General features: G+C 53.2%; 2 protein-coding genes across 24 annotated transcripts; one reads left to right on the forward strand and one right to left on the reverse strand.

Moving 5' to 3' along the window:
* Positions 1-1,980: 1,980 nt before the first annotated feature.
* ITPA (inosine triphosphatase) lies at positions 1,981-13,792 on the forward strand. 7 transcript variants are annotated; one of them, XM_074318283.2, is made up of 8 exons: positions 1,981-3,554; positions 5,301-5,358; positions 5,451-5,495; positions 6,113-6,186; positions 7,010-7,041; positions 7,858-7,973; positions 9,804-9,880; positions 11,072-13,792. In XM_074318283.2, exons 1-8 carry the CDS (start codon positions 3,457-3,459, stop codon positions 11,208-11,210), a joined length of 639 nt encoding a protein of 212 aa, XP_074174384.1. In that variant the 5' UTR covers positions 1,981-3,456; the 3' UTR covers positions 11,211-13,792. The 7 variants fall into 7 exon arrangements, 6 of the variants coding, with proteins under 6 accessions (XP_074174384.1, XP_019589355.1, XP_074174385.1 ...); XM_019733796.3 differs by having other exon boundaries at positions 2,142-3,522; positions 5,451-5,515; XM_019733798.3 differs by having other exon boundaries at positions 3,351-3,554; positions 5,451-5,515.
* Positions 13,793-14,248: 456 nt separating this feature from the next.
* Positions 14,249-25,554, reverse strand: SLC4A11 (solute carrier family 4 member 11). Of its 17 annotated transcripts, XM_019733811.3 has the most exons (21): positions 25,351-25,554; positions 24,089-24,368; positions 23,489-23,530; positions 20,783-20,935; positions 20,612-20,661; positions 20,134-20,365; positions 19,968-20,052; positions 19,609-19,732; positions 18,011-18,226; positions 17,844-17,937; positions 17,608-17,733; positions 17,407-17,520; positions 17,188-17,320; positions 16,855-16,928; positions 16,163-16,424; positions 15,981-16,087; positions 15,720-15,888; positions 15,451-15,624; positions 15,055-15,250; positions 14,800-14,969; positions 14,249-14,676 (listed from the first exon to the last, which is right to left on the reverse strand). In XM_019733811.3, exons 3-21 carry the CDS (start codon positions 23,517-23,519, stop codon positions 14,613-14,615), a joined length of 2,574 nt encoding a protein of 857 aa, XP_019589370.2. In that variant the 5' UTR covers positions 23,520-23,530; positions 24,089-24,368; positions 25,351-25,554; the 3' UTR covers positions 14,249-14,612. The 17 variants fall into 17 exon arrangements, with proteins under 17 accessions (XP_019589370.2, XP_019589369.2, XP_074173463.1 ...); XM_019733810.3 differs by lacking the exon at positions 24,089-24,368; XM_074317362.2 differs by lacking the exon at positions 24,089-24,368 and having other exon boundaries at positions 20,783-20,978.

Genomic DNA, 25,554 nt, shown 5'->3' on the forward strand with positions numbered 1-25,554 from the left:
ATGTGGCCCCACCCGTTTCCCATTCCAGACTCCGCCCACCAGTCGGGGCCCCGCCCAGGCCGTATTCCTCACATAGAGACCTTAATTTTTTATTTTAAAATGAATTTTGGGGGCGTAAAAAAACAAGTGAAAACTATTGCAAACGGTTATGTGAAGTGTGACAACATTTATATATGTTTTTTAAAAAGCACTAAACAATACCATATAAAAACATACATACCATGTGGAAAAAGTACAAAAGGATGCTTGGGAATAATAAACACCAACTTCAGGATAGCGGTTACCTTTGGAAGGAAGAGGATGGATGAGATAAAGTGCAGAGTTTTGCCTGTATCTGTGACATTTGATTTCGTTGAAAGGGTGAGGGGGAGAGACCAAATCTTTTATTTGAATAAATTGTGATATACTTTTGTACTCAGACCTGCAATTTTATGCCTATTTTAAAATAAAATTAGCTTTATTAGGTTGTACAAAAATTAGTGATCCAGTTTTTCATAGTGAGCGCTCGGAAATTAAATAGGGAATTTAAATTCCCCTTTAATTCTTAAGCATCTATTTAAAAAACTGGAGACAAATTATATCTTGACAAAGTGGTTTTAAAAAAACTGGGACAGGATGTAAACTTGAGATTTTTAAAAAACAAATAACTACTGAGGACTTACAGTGTATGAAGCTTTGTGTGTTTGATAACATAAAGATCCCAGCACCAATGGTGTGGGTGTGGGGAAGATTTGAAAAAATATGACATGTGAACGTCTTAATGTCTGTTAGTGGAAATTACTGCAAATGGTTATGTGCATTGTGACAATATTTATGGTTTCAAAGCACTAAACAATTCCATATTGTTAAATTGGAATGGTGGGAACTTGAGCATCTATTTCATTATTTTCTGTAAGTTTGGAATATTTCATAATTTACATTTTGAAATAAGCGTAAATGGCAGGATACATGAAATAAAAATAGCGAATGTTGATAATTATTGAAGTTGGGTGATAGGTATATAGGGGCTCATTATACTGCTCTTTTCTTTTGTAAGTTTGACATTTTTGTATAGGTTTGAAATTTTCCATAATAAGGTTTTATTTAAAAGTAAAAATTAAGACTTTATACATTTTTGTGTGTAATTTGCAGGTGTACAGAAAGTTGTCTGGAAGGGCAAAACAACAAACTGACAAGAGATAACTCTTCCTTGTTGCCTCAAACAGGTATCATTTTTATAGCTTTCATGCGCAGTTCTCAGGTTCTTAGGGTCCAGAACGCCAAGCATGTCCCTTAACGTTTGTGGGCAGACTGAAGGGGATGAAAGATGGCAGGGAGAACAGGTAAGACAGCTGCTGTCCTGGTCCAGGTAAGAACAGAATAGGGCTGCATTCATGACAGCAGTGAGAATGAAAAGGAGGAGGGGACTGATTTAACAACTATTTAAGAGGTAGAATTGACAGGACCTGATACGCTCCTTTGAGAACAAGAATCAACCTTTGCTTAACTGCGTTTCCCTCACAATTGAGGGGAGTGTAATTCCAAAGAGATTTCTAGTCATAGTCCTTGCTAACAGGGCTAAAAATTCACATATTTCAGTTCTAGAATAGTCTATTTAATCAATGAGTGAATGACTGATGCAATTCCCTTCCTTTCTGTTCAGAGCAACTAAGAACTTGACTCTCTCTTTATAGGTTGGGTTATCAATTAAGGGAACCAATCAGCACATTTGTTTTTTTATTTTGTTGTTGCCTAAGAGGATTTCTGTCACTTGCAACCAAGAGTTCTAACTAAAGATCATACATACACAAACATTTGCCTACAATTTTGGGTAGTCACATATCTCCTCCCTTCCCCCAAGCTCTTGGGCTCCAAGGCCTTCAGATTTAGAGTGAGGTCTATTTAAAGTGAATATCCATTGACAGTACTCCCTGCTTAATAACCCTCTGTGAGCTCTCACAGCTTGCTGTGTGTGACTGATCAGCCTCCCCAACCTAGATAGTTCTCCCAGCACCCGAGTGCTCCCAAGGTCACTGCACTAACCATAGCACACGGTACTTGTCTGTGGTATACGAGGTGCCTGTACCCAGTTCCTGACAAGCTCCTCCTAGCCTAAGGGTGTAGCTGAAGCCTTCAACAGCCAGGTCAGCTTTTGATGAGAGAAACCTCTTCTGTTCCTTCACTTCCCTGGGGATTCGTATGACTTCATGAAGAAGGAAGACAGATGACATAGAGAGAGGGCTACCCACTCCCTGAATCTAATCCATTACTTACAAATCAACTCCAAGGACTCTCACAAATTGCAGTGTGTAAAAGGGTACCGACACAGAAACTTCAGGACCTGCCCCAAAACACAGTAAAGCCTTTTGGCCTGTGCAGTACTCCTGCTATGGGCATTGAGCAAAGTTTTTAGAGAGCATGGAATTTTTAAAATTCCCTAAGGACAAATTCTAGGGTCTAAAAAAAATTCAAGATTATCAGAAGTCATTAACATTAAGCAAAATAAATCATCTAGGCACATCTAGTATACTGATAATCTGGTGACAGAGATTGCCTCACTAGTAGAGCTGGCCCTGAATCTGCCCTTGCTGTTACCCCTTGGTTACCTAGTCCCTGGATGAGGGAGACAGGTGACTTGCCCAGTGGAGAAGTCAGCAGGCCTGTCGCTCAGGTGGGAGCACATTCTACTCTTTGCGGTGTTTAGGATGCAAAGATCTGGCTGAGACGGTACAGAGAAGGGACGATGAATTTGGGAGACTGGAGGGATGAGGGAATCAAAATACTTAAGTTCCAAGACTGCGAGATGGGTGAAAAGACAGGGCTTGCTTTACGCTATATCACGTGTAAATTCAGTCAAGTAGTTCAGGGCTGGCGGGCAAGGAAGAGCTAAAGGAGCGTGGCTGAAGGTGAGGTCAGGATAAAGACCCAGGTTTGGGAGCCCTCGCCCAGAAGGAAACAGTTCTTAAAGACGGCCTTGGAGGTGCCTGCTCATTACCAGCCTCGGAGTACGGACGAGGGGGTTCTTGGCTTCCCTCGCTGCCCCTGTCCCAGAGAGGGGCGAAACCGCGGGTGGGGTGGGTGGTTGGAATGGTCTCTTCTGGTCCTTGAAGACAGCGTCCCTTGGTGGTAGAGACTGGTCTCGGAGCATTCAACCTCCACTCTCAGAAAGACCGCGGCATTCGGGCGCAGAGGAGCGCACCATTTTCCTCTCTTCTAGCGCCCCGCGCCCCAGGATGCTCATCCGGAAAAAGGGCACTCTGCTCCCCGGGGGTCTGAGCCAAGACTCCCGGCGCCCAGAGCGGCCTATCCGCCCCGAAGGCGCTTAAGCTGTCATCGCCGTACGAGGCGCGCGTTGGTGTCCCAAAGCTGCCTTTCCCGGGTTCACCGGCCAAGCCGTCCCCTTCCGCCGCCATCCGGAAGTGCCTGCAACTCGGGGTGGAGGGGCTTCCGCGGGCCGCGAGGTGACCTGGGCTCACCATGGCGGCCTCCTTGGCGGGGAAGAAGATCGTGTTTGTCACGGGGAACGCCAAGAAGCTGGAGGAGGTGCCCGGAGGATGTGGGAGGCCGGCCAGGAGGTGGGGGGCAGGCTGGGGTTGGGGGTGGTGTGGAGAAGGGCCATCCAGGCGGAGGGAAGCACGCGGGAGGAGGCGCCGAGTGGGAACGGAGAGTCGGGCCCGCAGGCATGGGTCAGACCCGGGTGTGTGAAAGGAGTTGGACTGCGCGGAGTGGGACGGTTGCGTGTGCCGAGTGGGGCGGCTGGGGCACAGGGCTTCTGAGCTCATGGGACTGTGGGAGCCGAAGGAGTGGCGGGTTCCTTAGCATCTGTCTCAAAGGGCACTTATTGAGCTAGACTCCAAACCCAGACCCCGGACACTCTATTAGAGCTAATCCAGAACGCGCTACTGGCCCGGGGGTGGCAGGGTCGGTGCAGGGCGTGAGCTGTCGAGGGCCCATCACCGTCCTGAAATGTGGTCCTCAGCCTCTCCCAGGCTCTTTCCGCATCTTTGAAATGGGGATGATGAGAGGAGGAGTGAAGGAGACAGTGGATCCGAAGTTCCTGCCTACATGAACTTTGTGGCTAGCTGTGAGGATTCTGGAGGTTGAGGGAACGTCTCTGGCTGCAAATAATAGAGACTCCAGAGAGTTGATATAAACCAGCAACCGACTCTTGTGCAAGTACAATGTTACGGTGTCCCACAGGACTTGAGTCTCTCTAGGGGCTGTCCTGTCCTTGTAGTTCTCTCTGGATGATCATCCCTTTTCCTACTTGGCTTTTTCTGCTTCCTTTACTCGTAGTGGAGGAGGCATTAAGGCTTCTGCCAGACACTAGCTCTGATTGGCCTTGCTTGGGTCAAGGGATTGTCCCTGCTGGGTCAGCCATGACCAAGCAGGTGGGGTCCTGTGTGGGGAATCAGTATGACACCCACTAGGTATGTCTGAGGCAGATCAGTGGGGTGCAGTCATTAGGGGACCCTTCATTTGTCTACAGCAAAGGGACTGATGGCACTTCTGTGTCAGGACAGGGTGGCCTGCGGAGCCAGAGCCCTATGCTGATAAAAGTTGGCCTAGAACAGGGAGTCTTAACTCTTCATCATCTCATGGTACCCCCATTGGCAGATTGATGAAGCCCATGGACCCTTTCTCAGAAAAATATTTTTAAATGTACAAAATAAAATAACAATTACAAAGGAAATCTGTTGAAGTATAGGTTTCAAAATATTACAAATATTTGTGATCAGTTACATCTATTTTCTTAACATATGAAAGGATTCAATCTAGCAGTGTGTGTAATTACCATAATTTTAAAATAGTGAGGATTGTAAATGCTATTTTGAGATATTTGCTATAACCTTAAAGGGATATGACAACATCTGTGATTTTAATAGGTGTAAATGTCCCAGGAACTGCTAATGCTACTTTGGCTTGTTTTCTATATCCACAATTGAAAGAGATGCTAAATTTCAGCTAGTGGTTACTGAAAATAAAGAGGTATTTTTTTCCCCCGTCCAAGTTCACAGACCTCCTGGATTCTGGGTAACGCCTAATAGAGAATTCCTGGCCTAGGAAGATAGGTAGGGTTTCTGGGAGCATTGAAAAGGGAAGAGTGTGTTCTGAATGGGCGGTTAGCATGAACAGAGACCTGAAGTAGGAGAGTGAGATGAGGGAGCTGACCTGAAGGCTGGGGTGAGGCTCATGGCCTAACATGGTAAGTTTTGTGGGACTGGCAGGAGAGTTACCTGATGAAAATGGTGGGTGACAGTTTGTGTAGTCATGGGGAATCATTAACACATGGTGATAAATGTTCTTTCATTTTGGAACAGGTCATTCAGATTCTGGGAGATAAATTTCCATGTATTTTGGTGGCACAGAAAATTGACCGTATGTCTCTGTTTGGTTTTATTTTTGAAAGATGGTTCCATTCCACTGTCTGCTCGTGACCTGACTCTCTGTGTGTCTGTTTCCCCAATAAGTGCCGGAGTACCAGGGAGAGCCTGATGAGATTTCCATACAGAAGTGTAAGGAAGCAGCTCGCCAGGTGCTTGCTCTGCGCGTGTCCTGTACTCACGTCTCTTGTCCTTGTGACTCTGGGGCCTGTACCTGCTGGGAATGAGTGGAGAACAATAGGGTGGGCACAGTTTAGGACCTACCCAGGCCTAGCTAGTTCGGGGTCAGTTCACGTTGGCCCTGGAATACTGCCTTTCTTTCTCAATCTTGACTGCATAGCATCTCCCCAGACCACCGTGTACATAATCCTCTTTCCCCAATTCCCCGATACATACATTCCAGCCCCTGCATTCTCCCCTCACATATACACCCCTGCAGTCATGTCTCTGGGACTGAGAAAGAGCACTTTGTGAAGGATCAGGCTGCTTAGGTATGAATCCCAGCTCTCCTGTTGCTGTGCCTGGAGCAGGCTTTACAACCTGCCAAGGCTTTGGTGTCCCTATCTCTAAAATGAAGGTAAGAGATTAGACAAGGGCTGTTCCCCATAGCAGGTGGACCTCTACCTGCTCTGCTGCAGATCTCAACTAGCTGTGGGCCTGGTACCAGCCTGGGTGGCCTGGGAATTCAGGGCTGCGGCAGGGCCTGTTGCTGGTGGCAGGTCTCAGGGCTGCATTTCCTTGCGCTGCAGGTGCAGGGGCCTGTGCTGGTGGAGGACACCTGTCTGTGCTTCAACGCCCTCGGGGGCCTCCCTGGCCCCTACATGTGAGTGCTCCCCCACCCCCTTGCGGGGCCCTGTCCACAGAATCACCTGAACTTGGAAATGATGGGTTACCTGATATTGCGGGTCATTCACTGTCTTGGCATGAACACCAGTTTTTTTCAGATTGTCCCGAAGGAGGATTAGGGATGGGAGAGAGCCATGCCTTTCTTTTGTAAAGTGTGAGAATGTGATTGTGTAAGTGGAGATGGACAAGGGGAACCCACATGTTGGAGAGGTACATTCATGGGCAGATCAATTTCAGGAAAGAGGAAATAAGGAAGTTGAGATCCGAAAGTGGATTTCCTTAAAACTATCCAGTGCCCTGGACCCCCTCAGAAGGTTCATGTGTATCTCTAGGGTACAAATACCCCTATTTGAATACCTGTTGCTGAGTCTTGGATATCTATCTTTAACTTTTGGGTTCCGATGTGCTTGCCAAGGCAGTAGCACTTACACTTACAGTATGCATTGCTCTGTATCCTCACCAGAACTGAGTATTATGACTTTTTAATGTTTGCAATGTTGGGAGTGTGAAATGTTATCACATGTGGTTTTAATTTGCATTTCCCTAATTACCAGTTAGGTTAAGGCCTTCGTTTAAAATTTAATTATTGATTCTTCTGTGCATTGCCTGTTTGCCTCCATTTCCTGTTTCCTATTGGATGATTTCTCTTCATTTTGAGTTGAGACATTCTTTATCATATCCCATTAGCTGTCCCAGGGCTCTAATCCCTGGGGCGGGGGGCGGGGGCGAAACCCGGAGAAGAAGGTGGTTGGAAGATCCATCTGCTCCTGGTGTCTGACTCGCCTTTATTTGTCTTGCAGAAAATGGTTTCTGGAGAAGTTAAAGCCTGAAGGTATTATGCCCTTTATTTCTTCCTTTAGATCTTTTGGGAATTGAGGATCCAGAGGTGGTCTAGGGGAGAAGCCCCAAGTAGTAATCGGGAATCTCAGGTTCCAGCCCCTACCATGGAGCCTCTCTGTTCACCTCAATTACCCCACCTATAACCTGCAGCTTACACTTTCCCTGCACACCTGGGTCCAGGGAACGCTGAGATGTGGGAGGACTGGATGGGAAAGGGGTGGTAGGAGCTGTGAGTTTGAGGGACAAAGGGACTGTAGTTGATTGTGGCTGAGAGGACTGGCCTTACTGATTGCTTTCCTGTCCTTGCTCAGCCAGGCCTGGCCTGGGGGGTGGAGGGCTCTCTCTCCGGGGCTCCAGCAATGCATACCCTGTCACCCACAGTTGCAAGCAAAATGTTCCCTCTTTATGTGCTTCTAAAAGCACCTTATATTGGGCGGCTGATTAGCTCAGTTGGTTAGAGCGCGGTGCTCTTAACAAGCTTGCGGGTTCCATCCCGGCATGGATCGCTGCGAGCTGCACCCTCCACAACTAGATCGAAACAACTACTTGACTTGGAGCGGATGGGTCCTGGAAAAACACTTGAAATAAAAGTTTAAAAACAAAAACAAAACTAACGAGCATGGCAAACAATATTGGAATAGAATAATGAACCCCATGTGCCCATCACCCAACTTCCAGGATTAAAGTCCCTATCTGATGTGTATAAGCCTCCCAATTTGGCATGTTCAATCCAGAATTGGGCTTCGGGATGGGGAGTGCGGCTGGTCAGCACAGACTGCGCTGAGCCCTCACTGCACCCCATCCGCAGGTCTCCACCAACTCCTGGCCGGGTTCGAGGACAAGTCAGCCTATGCACTCTGCACATTCGCACTCAGCACTGGGGACCCAAGTGAGCCCGTGCGCCTGTTTAGGGGCCGGACCTCGGTGCGTACCCACTCTGGTTCCCCCTCATGCCGCCAGAGGGCGCTGCTACTTGAGCCGGCGGCCCAGGGTCTTGTGGGAAGTGGTAGAGCAGGCCCCCGGGGCCAGAATTAGTTCCCAGGACTTTGCCCAGACCCGCCCTCGGGCACACAGGCGCTGTCAATCCCGAAATCTGACCCCTGAGACTAGTTAGTTTCAGGGAAATCGCCAGACAGCTCACAGCTGTTGAGACCTGGTGCACCCAGCGGTCAGCACTGTGTCCTCCTGAGAAGCAGATGTGGAAACTGAAGGGGACATCTCCCAAAGCTACATCTACGCGCAGGCTTCCCCACGCTTGAATCTCCTTATACACTGTTGAGGGTGCAGCTTCCCTTGAATATCTTCCAGCCTTTCCAACTTTTCATGCTCATACAGAATCTTTTCCCCCAACTTATTTGTTCCCCAGCTGCCCTTCAGTACCCCATGCTTACCTATCGTTCTCTTAGGTTCAGCTGCTTCTCACAGGTCCACCTTCCCGACCCACCCCCACCCCCTGCCCATCCATTCCATTTCCCTCTTGTGGCAGGAGTGTACCTTCTGGCATATCACTGCTCTGCTTTGTCCCTTTTGCTCAGGATAAAACCCAGAGTCCCACTGTAGCCTACAGAGCCCCACCCTAGGGGCTCCCTCAGGGGCTGACCACAGATGTGTATGGTGTTGCCCTGCCTAGTTAGATTTCTTATTTGCGTGGTGTAAAAAACATAAAAGTTACCACCTTCACCATTTTTAAATGTATAGTACAGTAGCATTAACTGTATTTACACTATTGTGCAACGGAGCTCTAGAACTTTTTCATCATACAAAATTGAAACTATACCCATAAAACAACTCCCCTTTCCCCCCTCCCCCAGCCCCTGGCAACCACCATTCTACTTTCTGTTTGTAAGAGTTTGACAACTTCAGACACTATATAAGTGGAATCCTGTAATGTTTGTCTTTTTGGGACGGGCTTATTTCACTTATAATGTCCTCAAGGATCATCCATGTTGTAGCATATGACAGAATTTCATTCATTTTTAAGGCTGAATAATATTCCACTATGTATATGCCACATGTTCTTTATCTGTATATCCACTGATGGACATTTAGAGTGCTTCCACCTTTTGGCTATTGTGAATAATGTTGCTATGAACATGGGTGTACAAATACTTTTGAGATCCTATTTTCAATTCTTTTCGATATATACCCAGAAGTAGATTTGCTGGATCATAATTGCCCGGTTAAATTTTTTTCTTTTAATTAGTTTCAGGTATACAAAACAATGTAATAATTAGACATTTACTCTCCTCACAAAGTGATAACCCCCCGCCTGGTTAAATTTAAAAAAGTGAGTTGTAGTTGTCTGCTACTTTCACAGAAATGTTCTCTCAAAAATCAGAAGTTTGAACAACCACAGGCCCTGCCATCAGGGCTGGTCTCTGCAGTCCCCACCATTCCCTATTGTCTCCCCAGCTTTTTCTGCTTCATACACTTTGTTGCTTCCCAGCCTCCACTTTATCCAAGGTGACCCTATTTCTTCATGTTCTCCCCTCACCTGAGCTCTCTGAAACCAACCACATTGTCCTGCCAGCAATACATATGCCAAGCCCTTCCTTATCTCGGCCTTGGCGTTGGCTGTTCCTCCGCCTGGAACGTTCTTTCCCCAGCCCTTTATGTGGCCAGTGTTCCCTTCCTGAGGCTTTCCCTGAGCTCCTCATCCTGCTGTTCTTGAGTCCAGCTCCCTGTTTATTCCCTTTAAGGCGCCTTGTGTTTGGTAATCGTTAGTTTGTTTACTGTCCCCCTTTCCTCTGTCAGGGCCAGATTGTGGTACCCCGAGGCTGCCGCGACTTTGGCTGGGACCCCTGCTTTCAGCCTGATGGATACGAGCAGACGTAAGGAACCCAGTTTCTTCCAGGGGTGTGGGTTGGGGTTAGCCGTGGTCTGCTTTCAGTCAGCACCCGCCCACGCACAGGCACGCGGATATGGGCGTGGGCAGGCTCTGAGGACGCCGTTCCAGCTGAAGACAGCTCTGCTGGGGTGGACGCAAGGAATCTGGGTGGCTCAGTCCACGGTGGGGGAGGCAGCCAGGGGTAGCTGGGTGTCCTGGGCTTGGGCTCCAGCCCACTGCAGAGCAGCTGTGTGACTGTTCAGTGGCCTCCCCTCTCTGACTTTGGCTTGACAGTATATACCTGACAGTTCTGTGGGATGATCTGACTCCCCCCATCTAGTCTGGAAAAATGATAACACTTTTGCAGCCTTCGGTAGGCACCACATTAAACCCCTGCAGTGGTGAGTGTTCTCATTATTCGACACTAACCCCCCCTTATTTACACAGGACATGTTGACCATTATTGGAGTCAGGTTTTCCAGGCTGAGAGTGAAGGGCATTAGGGAGCGTGGCCCGAGGCCTTACAATAGCCAGACAGGGCTGAAGACAACATGAAAGCGCACTGTTCCAGAATGCTCTTTGGTGACAGGAGTGTTCTACATCTGTGCTGTCCAGTCTAGTAGCAATCAGCCAGATTTAAAATGGAGCATTTAAAATGGGGTAGGGCGACTGAGGCACTGAAATTCTTTTTATTCAATTGTAATTGATTTCCATTTAAGTGGCCACATGTGGCTAGTGGCCACATACTGGACAGCACAGATCTGAAATCCACCACTGGGGTGTGGGATTCTCACCTCACTGGAGTCCTGGCATGGAGGACAGGCCACTGGCCGCTGTCCCACGCTGCTCCCCCACAGTGCTGTGTTTGCTCTGTCAGGCCCCACTGCTTCCTGTCAACAGATGACAAAGCTGATCAAACATGCAGCTCATCCCCCGTCCTTGGCTTCCCTTAATTACTTTTGGAGATACTGGAGCAAGTTTAATATCCTTCCACACTCATTAATATGGGTTTCTACCTATAGGAGAATTTAAAACTATCTGATTTTTAAGACATTAACTCTGGCTGCCAGGAGCTGGTAGCCCCGCTACCCTTTCTTGGAAACTCCTTGAGCTTTGGGCTCCGGGATGGGGTGGAGAATGCACACCTCCCTGATCTAGCCTCCCTCCGCTCTGAGCTGCTGCTGTTGCCCCGTAGGTATGCAGAGATGCCCAAAGCTGAGAAGAATGCCATCTCCCATCGCTTCCGGGCCCTTCGTGAGCTGCAGGAATACTTTGGCGGCCTGACTCCCGGGACGGGTGATGAGCACGCTGGCAAGGGATCTGGGGAAGGCTAGCCTGAAACCTCCGCATCAGGCAGGCACCCCTCCAAGTCCGTCCTTCAGGGGTACCACTTCCTGGGAGTGTTGAGACTTGACAGCCTCACTAGTTTGGAGGAGCAGCTGGCTCTGTTTGGAGAGGCTTTGGGCAAGGGACACCGTTGTCTTCCCCTTGGGGATTCCGTGGCCTCTCCTACAACCTCCAGCCTGGGATCCTGAAAGGCCTTTTAGTGTTAAACTGGCCTTGTCAGGACTGAGGGTTTGGGAAAGAACCACACAGTCTTAGCATTTTTAAAATACAGCAAATAAAGATTCTTGAAGGCACTACAAAATAAACTGGATGTATCTGCTTTGAAACCTGCCCCGGGCAGGTATCTGTCTCCTGTTCCCTTTGGCAGGAGCAGGGAGCCTCCCAGGTTGGGGAAGAGGCATGGGGGGTGGTGGGGGGTCAAGGGCAGCACTGTGTCTGAGGGTGTTCACATGCCCTTGCTGGCTGGAGTGTTGTGTCTTTCTTTTTGTTCTTCAAGTCTCGATTGTGGGTTGACCTTTTCCATGCCAGATCCATGCTGCTCACCCAACTGTCAAGTGATACCACTGCCCAGCTGGCCTCCATGGTGGTTGCCAGGTTGGGGTGAGTCGTGCTTTTGCTTGGTGTAGTTATATGTACTTTAGAGCAGCTCAAACATTAGCTTGTGAGGATAATGTCAAGTTCGTTTTTATGGCGGGACCAGGATGGAGTCCCTGACCCCGGTTGGGTTGACATGCCACATTCAGCCTGGGCCCTCCCATCCCCTCAGGAGGCCCAGCTCAGCTGCCCCCGGCCCCCACTGTGCCCTGTGACGCCGTTCTGTGGAAGGGACTTTGGGAGCCTGGGGTGGCTCCCTTGCCTTTCCTGCAGCTGTTTCTGCCCTGAGGACGTTCAGAAAAGCTAGTTGTGCACAGCTGGTGGGGGTGGGGTGGTGTCCTCCATGCTGACAGGTCACTCCCCGGCTTCCGTGCTCCCAGGCAGCTCTGGAGAACGTCCCCTCCAGGTCCTCTTCCTCTGCTGGCAGCACCGCCTGGGGCCTCGGTTTAACCCTTGTTTTCGCCCCTAAACTGCATCAGTGCCTGTGGGTGAGGACAGACATCATTCCTTTGCTCCCCTCTTGCCTGTGAGGCCCAGCCGGGTTATTTCCCCAGAAATTCACCACCAGCCTCCTGAGTTGTCTCCTTAGTGATGAGTGGTGTCTGCCTGGGGCTGACGTGGGGTGCTAGGGGCCCGCCTGCTCCTCATCTGGTGATTCTGGTCATGGCCGCCCACAGAGGACACTCAGACTACTGAGGAGGGGGCCCCAAAGAAGGGTCACATGCCCCATGGGTGGGGTGGATACATGCAACTTGGGCCAGGGCAGCCCTCTGTTTGCTACTTCGCTCCGTCCCCCGAGTTCTGTCCTGGGTGCACAGGAAATTTTGTCCCCCTTTTTTAACTTTACCCATCCCCACAAACAGCACTGGTCGGTTGAAGGGTAAGGTGTCTAGATTGCAGCCTAGTCTCCACTTGTCTTATTAGTGCATGACGGCTCCCCTATCTCTCAATTCACCATCCATCCAGCCTTCTGATTTTTGTCAATATACCAACCAGAAGATGCCATCTCAATTGTTGGGTTACGTTTCTAGACTACGGAGGGGTTTGAGCGTCTCTTGCCATCCCTGTTATTGTTTTGCCCTCCCCCATTCAGCCTCTGCCTCTTTTCTATCAGAGTCACTGTCTTTGTGTTGGTTTGCAGCAATTCTTTGTACATCTAGATATTAGTCCTTTTTCAGTTTTAGATATAGCAGATGTTCTTTCATCTGTTCCCTCGGTCTGTGGTGTATTTGTCAAGACAAAGTCCTGCACGGTGATTGACGGGATGCCTGTGAGCCAGCCGTTCTGCCTACTACCGCTGCTTCCTGGCATCAGATCTGTAGTCCTTGCTGCCTCCTGCCACTGTCATGGACCCTGGCCAACCACCAAATGACCAAGCCAGAAACATGGCCCCTTCTCCACTCCATCAAACCAGTCCCTACACACATCCCGCCATCTGGTTTCTTCCACGTCCATCTTCACTGGCACTGCCGTGGTTCAGTGTACAGCCCCTGCTGCACCCCACGCCCCCTACATACGAGGTTGGACAACTAAGTTTGCAAACTCATCCTAGAAAAAATGCTACCTACCTCATTGCTGAATATCACTATGTTCACCTTCGAAGTACTCCCCTTGGGAAGCTATGCACTGATGCCAGCACCTAGTCCACCCTGCAAAGCAATTTTGGGACTCTTTCTGGAATGGCCATCAGAGCTGTTGTTGTGTTACCCTTGATGTCCTGAATGTCATCAAAATGTCTTCCTTTCAATATTTATCTTTGGGTAAAGAAAGAGATCATTGGGGGCCAGATCAGGTGAGTAGGGAGGGTGTTCCAATACAGTTATTTGTTTACTGGCTAAAAACTCCCTCACAGACAGTGTGAGCTGGTGCACTGTCGTGATGCAAGAGCCATGAAGTTTTGGGAAAAAGTTCAGGTCGTCTAACCTTTTCCTGTAGCCTTTTCAGCACTTCCAAATAATAAACTTGGTTAACCGTTTGTCCAGTTGGTACAAATTCATAATGAATAATCCCTCTGATATCAAAAAAGGTTAGCAACAAGTTTGCGAACTTGTCACACCTTGTACAAATTCTAGAATCCAGCCAACAGACTGACCTCCATAAACCGGAGGGCCAGGCTGCTCTGTAGCTGCCTCAGTGTTAGGGCCCTTCCCTGTCAGCCTGCTGATCTCTCCACACCGGCCACGCTCTTCACTGGCCCCAAGTCCTCAGGGCTCTCGCGTATGATATTCCCAGAACATTTCCCCTGCAGGTTCCTGGCATCCTCCTGGATCTTCCACATTTCCCTGTGGGGCCAACATCCACTGTGGAGTTGGAAGTGACAGCCCAGATGGTTCTCAACCAACATCAGTCCCTTTCATTCTCCCTCCCGAGGGCCCTCAGGTGGCCTTCAGAAGCTGGGATGGGGTGCGGCCGCAGTGATGGAGGCGACACATAGAAGCATAGAAATAGGAGCTTTATTCTCTAACATGCGTACAGCGAGTTCCTTACACAATCAAGGAAATGGTTTCTCTTTCAGGCATCTGACTCTTTTATCAAAAGAAAATCCATCCTGCTTAGTCCCACCCTGGACAGAAGCTGCCCCGAGCAGTGTTCTTGACCCAAAGCAAAAGGCTGATGGGGAGAGGTGCAGGCACACACCACAGATGCCCTGGGCCTGTTGGGACAGCTGTGAGAGGGTGCAGCATAGAGCAACACCCCAAAAAACACCCCCCGCTTCCCCACACAGTCACAGAGCGAGCCTGGGAAGACCCCCAGGGAGGGGCAAACAGGGGGTGGCCAGGGCCTGCCAGTCAGGCTCAGTGCTCAGCATCCATGGCGTCCAAGTATTTGGCTTCAATGATTCGGGGCAGCAGCTTGTAGCTGGAGGAGAATAGGCAGGAAGAGGAAGATGAGCACTGAATCGGAGAAAGCAGAGGGCACCGCCCTAGCCCTGCCACTCCCCCCGGGTGGCCCTGCCCACAGCCCGCCTTCGCATCCCCATACCGAATGGGGATCATAGCCAACATGATGAGGGGGAAGATCATCTTCATGTAGGGCAGGGGGCTCATGCCAAAGGCACAGAGCAGCAGCAGCTGCAGGACCTGCAGGCCTGTGAAGTAGTGGATCTTCCTCTGGGGCACCCTCCGGATATAGTGGGTGGGCGGGTATGAGGCCTGTGGGGAGCAGGGACCAGGTGTAGGCGGGTCTGGGGCCGCGGTATCTTCCACCCACACCCCTTGCTCAGGGCCAGATCCTCACCTGGTCCTTGAGCAGCAGGGCCATGCGCTCAAAGAGCTGGTTGGCGTCAATGGAGGTGAGGGCGATGTACAGAAAGAGGCCATAGAGCACAGGCTTGGGGATCCACTGCAGCGGCACAGGTAGCAGCAGGAGGGAGAAACCCACCAGGATGCTGGCTCCGAGGGTGGTCAGCCGCGTCTCCCACACATTCACGATCCTGCATGGCCCCGAGTACAGGATCACCTCCGGCCCTGGTTCATAGGCCCACGCCCCGCCTCAGGTCACATTCAGTTCCCAGGCTAGGGTACTTCAGGGCCACATCCCTCCCTAGGTCACGTATGGCCATGGGCTGCCCCACCTCAGGGTCCACACAACTCTTGCCTCAGGTATCAAGGCACACACAGCTCTCACACTCACGTCTCATAAATGTGCCCGTTCTCCACACGCTCTTCCACCACAGCCAGTGCCCGGACGTGCAGCGGGGAGTGGGGATAGGCAGCGTGGATCCAGGGCATCCCAAACAGAGACAGCCCTGTGTTGATGACGGCAACGAGCAGCAGGTCCCAGTGGTAGGCCGTGCCCTTCACCAGTCTGCAGCAGACAGATGGGCACGTGTGGATAGAGCCCTGCTGGCCCCTTGGGGGGTGGGGCACCCTGCTCAGCCCTCCCTACCCAGCCCTGCAAACCTGTTCTCTGGTGCGTTAGCCAAGGCAGCCACCAGGTTCTGCTCGATGAAGAACAGCATGGAGAGCAGGAAGCCGAGGCCCATGGCACTGCCAATGGCCCCCAGGGACAGCGATTGCATCTCAGCGATCTTAAACAGGCTCTCGCTGGGGTTGTAGCGGAACTTGCTCACTGCAGCAGGGTGCAGACCCCTGCTCTAGCCTGCAGCTCTATGGAAGCACCACACCCCACCCCACCCTTGGCCCGGTTTTTGCCCAACTCACTCTTAATTTCCCGGAAGCCATAGGAGCTGATGAGGGAGAAAGTGAGCACGGAGATGGGCAGGGCACAGTCTGACAGGATCTCCCGCATGTAGGGGTGCAGGTAGGGGCTGCAGAAGCAGGTCGGTGCATCAGCATGATCGTGGGGCGTACGCCCCCTTCCCCGGCCCCGAAGCCCCACTTACCTCTTCTTAAACTGGTAGAGGGTGTAGCTCAGCCAGAGCGTGCCCAGCATAATAAGGAGGCTGAGCACGGCAGTCTCCCGGTTTGGGTGCTCCGCAGAACGGCTGCTCACTGAGGTCAGCTCTGGCGGGTTGGCCAGGAGGCTGGTGTTGAGGGCCGTGTGGAAGCTGGTGTTGAGGCTGGTGCCGAGACCCAGCAGGCTCAGCACGGAGATGTGATCTGCGTTGTGGTTCCCATGGCTGATGCCATAGTACTTCTGGAAGACTGTGGATACAGGCCAATAGGCTCAGACATCTGGGTTCTAGGAGACTGGGGCCCAGCTTCCTTCTGGATGTGGGATGGAGGGGCCCTGAGGGGAGAAGGGGCATGGCATCTCGGAGGGGTGGTGGGGGTAGCTGGCCTCTGTCAGCCAGGACCCCACAGACATGTCCACCCACCAACCACCCCCACCCCTGCCATTGTCTCCCTGCCTGGTCTCTGATGGCACATCACCCCTGATCCAGTGCCTCTGATCCTGCCTGAGGCAGCCCTGTCACCCCCCAGCACATGGGGCTGCAGTCATGGCTCCTAGAGCACCATGGACCATGGGAGCAGCCACAGCTTGCATGCGGTTTGGCTGACCTGACCACAGCCTGTAGCTCCCTATCTTAACTCAGCTTCCTGTGTAGCAAGTGGTCACTGGCTAGACACTCACTTTTTACCGTGCCCTTGACAGCATCCAGCACGAATGTCATGGAAATGAACAAGGCAATGATCTCCTCTGTCGACCTGCCAGGGTATGAGATACTTCATAAGATAAGGGTGAGTGGTGGAAGGAGAGGCTTCCCTGAGCCTCAGCATGGCCTCCCACCTCCTCCTGCCACAAAGACCAGTCCCAGGCTTTCCCTTTGGGGCAGTGATAGTGTGGGCACCCCATCCCCTGGAAGATTACAGGGCCTCAGAGGCTGGCGTGAAGGCTGACCCAGATCCCCAGCTTTGGTCTCCGTCTTGCTCAAGGGTCCCAGCAGCTCAGGGAAGGCCCTGTCACCTCTTAAAGAGACTCATGATCAGGCTGAAGTTGAAGAGGGCGTAAAGGGCCAAGAAGAAACTGTTCCACAGGCCCGTCCACGCATAGAAGGTGTTGAAGTCCAGCTCGTAGTCATCACAGATGCCGCGGATCACTGCAAGCAACGGGCGGGTGGACAGTCAGGGCCAGGCGGGGCCAGGGGCCTCGGGCATTGTCGCCCCGCCGCAACCCCCACTGCACCGTGGGTGTAGAGGGCCAGGGGCGCGGTTGTCAGCAGCACGACCAGCGGCTGCCCGGAGAAGAGTGCATACAAGAGGCCTCCAATGCTCTGCCCAGCAATGGTCTTCTGCACATCTGAGGAAGTGGGATGGTCAGCTGGGCACCACAGCCCTGGGCCCCACCCAGCACTCCCCACCAGACTCCAGCCCCCCAGCCCCTCACCAATGACCCCATATGTGATCTCATCGTTGAGGGACCCAAAAGCGATCGTGGGCAGGAGGCAGGCAAAGTAGAGGAACAGGGTGGTGGTGATGAATTTGCCCACGGCCTTGTTTTTCCCAATAATGCCTAGGAATGGGGGACAGGACGGAGAGTGTGTTGGGGTGCTGGACAGGCACACATGTCGTCCTGGGGTCGGAGCCACAGGCAGAGTCCGGGAGGCCTCCCGGGCCACGTACCGTCAGTGAAGTCCAGTGAGTACACGGGGAACCTGCGGGCGAAGTCCTCCCGGATGCCCTTCCCCACAGCGAAGAAGTCCTTGTGCTGCAGGGGCTGGAACAGGGTGCCTGTTAGCTCTGTGGCTTGTGCCCAGAGCCACCCACCCAGGCCCACCTCCACCGCATACCTGGTGGGATTTTTGGATGCACATGGAGCTTATGCTGTAGTTCTTTAAGCTGGGGTTCGGACCCTGGTCCATCATGGTGAGCAGTTGTCGCTGATGTACTAGGGCCTCCTTGAATTCTTCCTCCGTGCGGGTCCTCAGAAGCTTCTGGCGGAAGGCGATGTCCAAGAACATGGTGGCAAAGGTGCGCCCCACCTCTGTTGCAGTCTTGGTGCTTTTCTGGGAGTAGGGGTGGGGATGTGGAAATCACATCTGCAGCCCCTGCAGAGCGGAGAGCACCCTGCCCTGCCCGTGGCTTGCACAAATGTTCCAAAGCACGTGGCAGGCACTCTCCCCGTGAATGGGCAGCTGTTTTATCCTCCAAAGTTCAAGCATGAGTGGATACTGCCCTTATTTCCACCAAGTCAGCAGATCACTAGAACTAGCATCAATCCACTATTTTCTTATAAACTCATGAGTTCTCATAAACTCAGGTATTAGTCTTATCCAAAGGGACCCAAATCTCTGTCATTGTGGATAACGAAATCGCAACAATGGAGAAAAATGTTCACCCAGCTACATTTCACCTGTGGCATTTGCATTGTCTGCTGGTCTATCAGCCCTCCTTCCTCTTGCCTGGCCAAGGTCAACCCTGTCCAACTCACCATGGCAACCTGTCTCACCTCCCCAAACCAGGTCCCCTGGGGACAGTGTCCACTCCTTCATGTTGCCCAAAGCAATAGTCCCGGGGCTGCACTGCAGACATTGTGCTTTTCTGTTAGCTTTAGAATAGGCTTGTTCTCCCAAGGAGACAGGTGTCGGGCTGGTTGGCCTGTCCCAGTCAAAGCCACTCCGCCCTCAGTGTACTGCACCTTCCACCGTTCTGGTCATGTTGCCAGCTGTCACTCCTGCTGACGGAGGAGTGGCCCACTGCCCTAAATGCCCTTCCTCTCTTACCAGCACAGTAACATCTGAGGAGGTTCACCATGTCTATGAAATCCCCGTGAGGGACAGTCCCTTCAGCACCCCCTTGGCCTAGAGAAAGCCTGGGGAAGAGGGCCATGCCAAGCTCTGGGTTTGCACCAGAAGCAGGGGCAGAAACAGCAAGAAGCTAATGGAAGTTTAAGTGTTCTTGGGAGGGGCCCTAGCCATTTTTTATTTATGATTTTTAAACCTTTTTCCTTAAAAGAAGACTCCCCAAATTGTATCAGCTTCAGCCCCCACAAAAGCAAGATGCCCCTGACCAGGAGGTAAATGGCCCAAGGAGTAGAGAATCCTTGGCCTACAAATCATTATCTGCTAAAAAGAAGAAGGGTTAGGTCAGGGCAGGCCAAAGAAAGGCCTGTGTTTGAATAACTATTTTTTAAAGTATCTCTTCTCAATTAGGGAGGAAATACAACTTTCGGGAAACCTCTGGGGAAGTGAGGACTTGATGAGGACCTGGCAAGGATGCTTTAGAGAAACCCAGGAGGGCCGAGATGAAGGGACAGTGTGGAAATGAGACCTTCAGAGGCCGAGACTGTAGGGTCCTCCAGCACATGGAAGAGATGCCCCAAGAAGAGAGCAAGGTACCCTGGAACCCTCCCCACCCCAGGAAACAGAGCCACCCGTCCCCTCCTCACCATCTTGGGAGGGGCCAGCACCAGGATGACGAACCGCACCTCACAGCAGTTCTCCCCCCAGTTCTGCGGGCGAACCAGGCGGCTGATGCACACGTGCCGCTTCAGTAGGGACTTGGAGGTACAGCTGGCAGGGACAGGGGAGGGGACACAGCACACAGTTGCCACCCTTGGTGGGGGGAGCCCACCCGGAGTACCCAACTATGACCCCCCAGTGACTTCTGTTAGGGAGAAAAGAAGACCAAATGGGACGAAGTGTTCACATCCTCTTCCCCCAAACTGGGTGGGCCAGCCTCTGCAGGGACATGGGATGCCTAGCTCCAAGGTGACAGGTAGGGAGGCCAAATGTGGTAGCAACTCACATGATACAGAGCCATGACTGCTGGTATTGCACCCCTGTGACTGTGGCCGTGACTCCTTGGATAGTATCCGACAGCAGGTGGACTGCTGAGGACAGGGTGGAGGGAGGGAGGAGGGTCAGCCAGCCCCTCCTCGACCTCCCCACTCAGGAGGGGAAACGGGCCTTACCTTTGCCCTCCATGGGAGTCCCGGCATCTGTGAAGAGCACGGCCATGAGCAGGTCCACGTTGCAGTCAGGCTCGGTGTTGTCGGGCTTGTGGACTAAGCGCAGCAGCATGGCCCGCAGCACGTCGTCCAGGGAGGTGGCCGTCTCGTTCAGGATGATGCTGGCCCGATCCAGAAAGCCATCCAGGTCCCGGTGCGCACGGATCTCTTCCTCGAAGTTCTTTAACTTCAGGTACTGTGGGCAATCCCACACAGGCCCATGAGTGAGACCTGTTGTCACTGCCTGGGCCTCTCCTCCAGTGGTGGCTCCCGACTGGCCCCGCCCACTAGCACCAAAATGCCTTTCCAGGAGGGAAGGCCTCAGCAGACTGGCCTCGGGCTAGTGTGAATCCCTGTGTAGTTCAAGAGGGGAGCAGCCACCTGCACCACCAACTAGTGGCCCAGGACCAAATGTCTCCCGTCCTGCAGATGGGCCACTCACCTTTCGGGAGGTGTGCAGGAGCCCGCAGCCATCAGGCAGTTCACTCTCGGCTAGAGAAAAGGGAGAGGGCTCAGGGTGCCACCCACATCTCCAGGCCTCTCTTGGTGGAGCGGGGCCGTACCCGCCCAGTCCCACCTGCCCCCTCATGCATCCCTGCTACAATCCCCATACCAGCCTGGCTGGGCTGCACCTGGAGGTTGACGTGGACAAAAAAACGGATGCTCTCGCCAGACACAATGGAGGAGTTGACAGTGTCGAAGGCCTCTTCCCCCAGGCTCTCCTCATGGGTTTCAGAGGCATCATCCACGTCACACTTGAGGTAGCCTGGAGACCCAACCACCACCAAGAGAGACCCCCCCAAGAGGGCCTGGCCGTCAGTGCTACACTCCAGGAGGGACGTCAAGCTCAAAGGGCAGAGACCCTGGGCTGTCCCACTCGGTGCACTCTCAGTGAATGGTCACAGAGGCCTCTGGTAGGCCTGGAAGGCAGCCTCAGGCCCAGGTAGGCAGAGTACATAGTCTTGGCCCTGTTCCCTTCACAGTATGGCAGCTGGCTGGCAGCCCCCTCCCAATGGCTTTCTCCAACATTCTTCAGCTGCAGAACTAGGGCCTTGCACTGTTCTGACCCATGCATCTCCTTCAGCTAGAGAAATATATGTTCATTCCACACATTCTGGGCCAGGCACGTGGGGCAATGATGCAGTTAGGATGGCCTGACCCCTGACCTTCCAGAACCTCCAGGTGTAGGTCCCACACCTGCCTGGCTATCCAGATGGGTCCAAGGGAAGCCAGAGGCACTGCAGTATCCAGACCCACTCCCTCCCCACCTCATTGGCACAAAGTCTTAGAGCACCTCCTCCTGGGAAAGACCTGTGGTCAAAGCATCAAGGCTAAGAAACAAGATCCAGACAACAGATAAGTCCCAGGAAGCAGGAGAGTCAAAGTAAGAGCCAGAGACTGACAGGGGGTGGGACCCGCAGAAGGAGGCCTCATCTGGGCCCCATTCCCATCGAACCCCGCGCCCATGGTGGGAGAGGGGCGTGTCATGGCACTTGGGACTCCCAGAGCACAAAGCCTGCTGCCCTGGTCTGCCTCTCAGTTCCTGCAACTGCCCCACAACACAGGCTCCCTCCTATAGGAAAGCTTCCTGGTGAGGTGCAAACGTTCCGATCCTTTCCAAGCCCTGCTGGGACTCCCTGCAGCTTCTGGGATTGCAGTGTGAGCCAGCCCTGCTACCCGTCCTGATCCCTGATCCCTGACCCCTTAGGCCCAGTCCCACTCCCTACCTCGATCTCTTACTCCTCAGGCCAGTAGGCCAGCACCCCAGCCTTGCCAGCTCCTATCCTCTGAGTGGAGGGCCCGCTGAGAGCCCTATTCAAGGTTTGCAGAAACTTCCCCCTCTGGCAAGTCTCCCTAGGGCCCTGCCTCACTCTTGGCCCAGCTGGCACCACTTCTTGACTGTGGATCCCCTAAGGTTCATGACTTGGTGGTGGTCCCCTAGGAAAGGGATCTTTGTAGACTAGACCCCACCAATGCCTAACACCAGTGCAATGACAAGGAAGGGTCAGCAGCACGCTTATACCTGCCAGGCAGTGACTCACCCTGACTCACTTCCATTCCCACCCACCGGTTTCCTCTGCACATCCCAGGCCCTGTTACCCGCATGTCATCCTGTGCTCAGCCTGGGCCCTTTCTGGGCAGGAGGTGCTAGGCCTCTCCTATCAAGGCCCCCAAGGAGTGGTGACCCCCGGGCCCAGGCCTGCACTGTACCCAGAGTCCAGAGCAGAGCTACCATGTTTCCTTGAAAATAAGACCTAGCCAGACAATCAGCTCTAATGTGTCTTTTAAAGCAAAAATTAATATAAGACCCGGTATAATATAATATAATACCTGGTCTTATATTAATTTTTGCTCCAAAAGACACAGTAGAGCTGATTGTCCGGCTAGGTCTTATTTTCGGGGAAACATGGTATAAGGTCAAAAGAGGTCCTTCCCTGCTTTTGTCATGGAGCTCATGTCCATGAAAAACTCCTTTCCAAGCCTGCTTTGCTTAGACAACCTAGCTCTCCAGCCCCAACCTGTCCCAGCCTCTCCTGTCACCCCCACCAGCACCCACTCTTCCCCCATCACACATACACTGGGCTCCCATACACTGGGCTCTCCCTAGGACCTGCCCAGCTGACACTACCAGGTCCCTGCAAGGCTCCTGGGATGCCATGTCCCCCCTTCCATCCTATAGCCCAGCCACATACATAGCTAACCTGCCCGCCAGCAGCCTGGCACATGCAGTCGTCACATCCTGGAGACCTTGGGGAAGAGCACATTACTCTGTCCACTGTCCTACTAAACACCCCTGATGGTCAAGACAGCTCCCAAGCCAGGGTCTGGGCATAGGAGAGGCAGCACAGACCCAGCCCAGACACGGAAGCAGAGTTATTTTTCTTTAGAGGGACAATGGCAGCCCTTCCCTCCCAGGACTAGGTAGGGACTGAGGGATGTGGACATCCATAACACTCGGCCTAAGGCTGGTCAGATAACCAGGGCATTGTAAAAGTGAACCATGTGAAATCACAGATGGTCCATATAGAAGGAGCAGCCTGCCCTCTGGCAGGACCACAGGACACCAGAGCCCTGCCAGTGTCCAAGGCAATGTTAGCTGCCTCTCTGACCACATCACAACCTCCTGGAGGGTAGGATCCCAAAGCATCCCAGCACCAGCAGAGGACCACAGACAGGTGGCCAATGCCATGGGCATCCAATTGGATGGACTAGGTCCCCTATAGACTGTTGACCAAGGAGCTCTCTCTCTCACTCTCTCTCTCTCTACACACACACACACACACACACACACACACACACACCCCTAAAAGGTACTCACCTGCATCCTCAGGGTAGGCACACTGCGACATGGAAGAGTTTTCTGCAAGGGAAGCCAAAGAACTGTTACCAGCTCCATGGACCAGTCCTAGACAGTCTCTGGTGCCCCTCTGCTCTCCACCCCACACCAACCCTGCTGATTTCTTCTTAGCCTTCCCAGGGACCCAAACTAAGCCAACCTTAGACAAAAAGGAACAGGGGACAATACTAGGGAGGGTCCTCTTGAGGAACCAAAGGAAGCCAAGCCAGTCATTCTTTAGCCCATTTCCTAGGGGCTGCCCAGGTGGGAAAGCAGAGAGGAGGGGAGCCATTCTCAGCAAGTTTTCTCCAGGAGTAATTTAAGAGTACCCGGTGAAGTAATGCAGGATACGCTGGCTGCGGAACACAGCTCGGGCGGCCAGGATTGGAGGGAGGTGGCTGCCTCCACCCTCCCAGTAGGAGTCAGCCTCCCTGTAATGCTGCTCCTTGGCTGCCACGCCCAGCACCTGAGTTGGAGCCCTCCTCCCTGCACATTGCTGCTCTCATTCTCACAGCGGGCCTGGCGGTCATCAACATCCATCACACATGCAGCCACCCCCAACATTACGCGCCCGTGAGACACCTGGGCCGACCGGGCAACGGCTTCTCGCCCTACGCGGCCACCCAAGTCCCGGGCCTTCTGGGAGGCGGAGCCGTTGGTCCTCAAGGGAGAAGGGAGGGGGAAGCCGTGCGCGCTCCCCGCGCCGGGCCCCGGATGGTCTTGGCTGTTTGTGCCGCGCTGTGCGAGGAAGGAAGCCACAGGAGTGGTCGCGCGCACGAGGAAAGCGCTTCTAGACTCAGAGACCCTGGCGGTCGGGGGGCAAGATGCGGATTGACACGCGGGGCGGAAGCCCGGGCTGCATCTAGAAGGGAGGGGCGGGGGCAGTAAAGCCAGCACCCGAGGCCTCAGGGATGGGCAGAAGACCAGTGTAATCTGGATCTGGAAGGGCGGGGATGGTGCACGCCCTACTCCCATCATGGGCGCCCCACGAGCCGGTAAATGTCTTACAAACCCCGGGCTGGCCCTCGGGTGTCCAAGCCCCGAGGGGGAGAATGCAACAGCCGCGCAGGTGACAGAGGACCAGGGACCACTAAGTACGCAGGCTTCCGCGCAGCGGGAGGTGTCCAGGCAGAAGGTAAAATGAAGCTTTCGGAGACGGCAGCGTGCCCGGCTCTCGCCGAGCGCTCGGGTGCTAAGGGGCCCACAGCTCCGCCCCGCTCACTTCCAAGCCCCGGAGTCCTCCACTCGCTACCTCATTGGTTCAAAAACTTAAAAGAATTTCAAGACGGCGCTGCAGAGCATTAATGCAGCGCGCAGTGCCCACCAAGCCGTCTCTGGGTCTCCTTCCACCACCCGTGTACCCGCCCGGACTCCTACTCCTCTCCACTGAACTCACCCCCTGGATCCTCCCCTGACCTGTAAACTCCCACGACCCCCTGGCTCACGATGGCCCTGGCCACCGCAGGAGGCGGCATCCGCGGTATCCCAGTGCCCGGAGGCTCGGCGTACCCGCCTAGCACGCCTCCGCCACCGAGACCCGACGGCTTGTTAGCCGCGCCTGCCGGCTCAGGCACCCACCGCATGGCTGAAGATGGAACACGTGCCTGGTGGCCCCGGCCATGGCCCTGGCGATCGGCCGTCGGCTGCACACACGCGCGTAAGCCCGGGATCCTCACCCGGAGCTCTGGGACCCCAAACCAGGCGTCTCCGCCCGGCCAGCGGAGGAAGCTGGCGACACACCCCCGCGCCGCACCTGGGTCCTAATGCCGCTCAGACGGCCTGCACTGTCGCGGGAGGCCACGTGGCCCTGGGATGGGTGCCGCCCGCCCACCCTGAGCCCTCACCGGCGTTCCACTCAACTCCGGGCGGTCTGCTCCCGGGAGCGCGTGGCAACTTAGCCAGAACGCGTAGACCTGGTTTCTTCTGGCCCGCGCGCCCGCCCAGGCGTCACCGGGTTAGGGGCTGGGAGGAGTTGGTTAAATTTTGGGAAGAAGCTCGATGGGTCCAGAGACCCACGGAGCAAGCCACTGTGGCAAGTTGGAGGAGGG

This window comes from Rhinolophus sinicus, chromosome 13 (genome assembly GCF_057876585.1).
Source record: "Rhinolophus sinicus isolate RSI-liver-muscle chromosome 13, RSI-T2T, whole genome shotgun sequence".
In the NCBI taxonomy this organism is placed as follows: Eukaryota; Metazoa; Chordata; class Mammalia; order Chiroptera; family Rhinolophidae; genus Rhinolophus; species Rhinolophus sinicus.

Excerpts from the sequence above, each read along its gene's own strand:
- ITPA (XM_088789233.1), top strand. The coding sequence starts at position 5,220 with ATGAAAATGGTGGGTGACAGTTTGTGTAGTCATGGGGAATCATTAACA. Across the intron at positions 7,042-7,857 it reads GGAGAAGTTAAAGCCTGAAG|GTCTCCACCAACTCCTGGCC; the intron begins GTATTATGCCCT and ends CCCCATCCGCAG. Across the intron at positions 9,881-11,071 it reads CCTGATGGATACGAGCAGAC|GTATGCAGAGATGCCCAAAG; the intron begins GTAAGGAACCCA and ends GTTGCCCCGTAG.
- SLC4A11 (XM_074317356.2), bottom strand. The coding sequence starts at position 24,070 with ATGTTGGGGGTGGCTGCATGTGTGATGGATGTTGATGACCGCCAGGCC. Across the intron at positions 19,733-19,967 it reads CAGTCATGGCTCTGTATCAT|CTGTACCTCCAAGTCCCTAC; the intron begins GTGAGTTGCTAC and ends TGTCCCTGCCAG. Across the intron at positions 16,425-16,854 it reads TGTCAAGGGCACGGTAAAAA|TCTTCCAGAAGTACTATGGC; the intron begins GTGAGTGTCTAG and ends CTGTATCCACAG.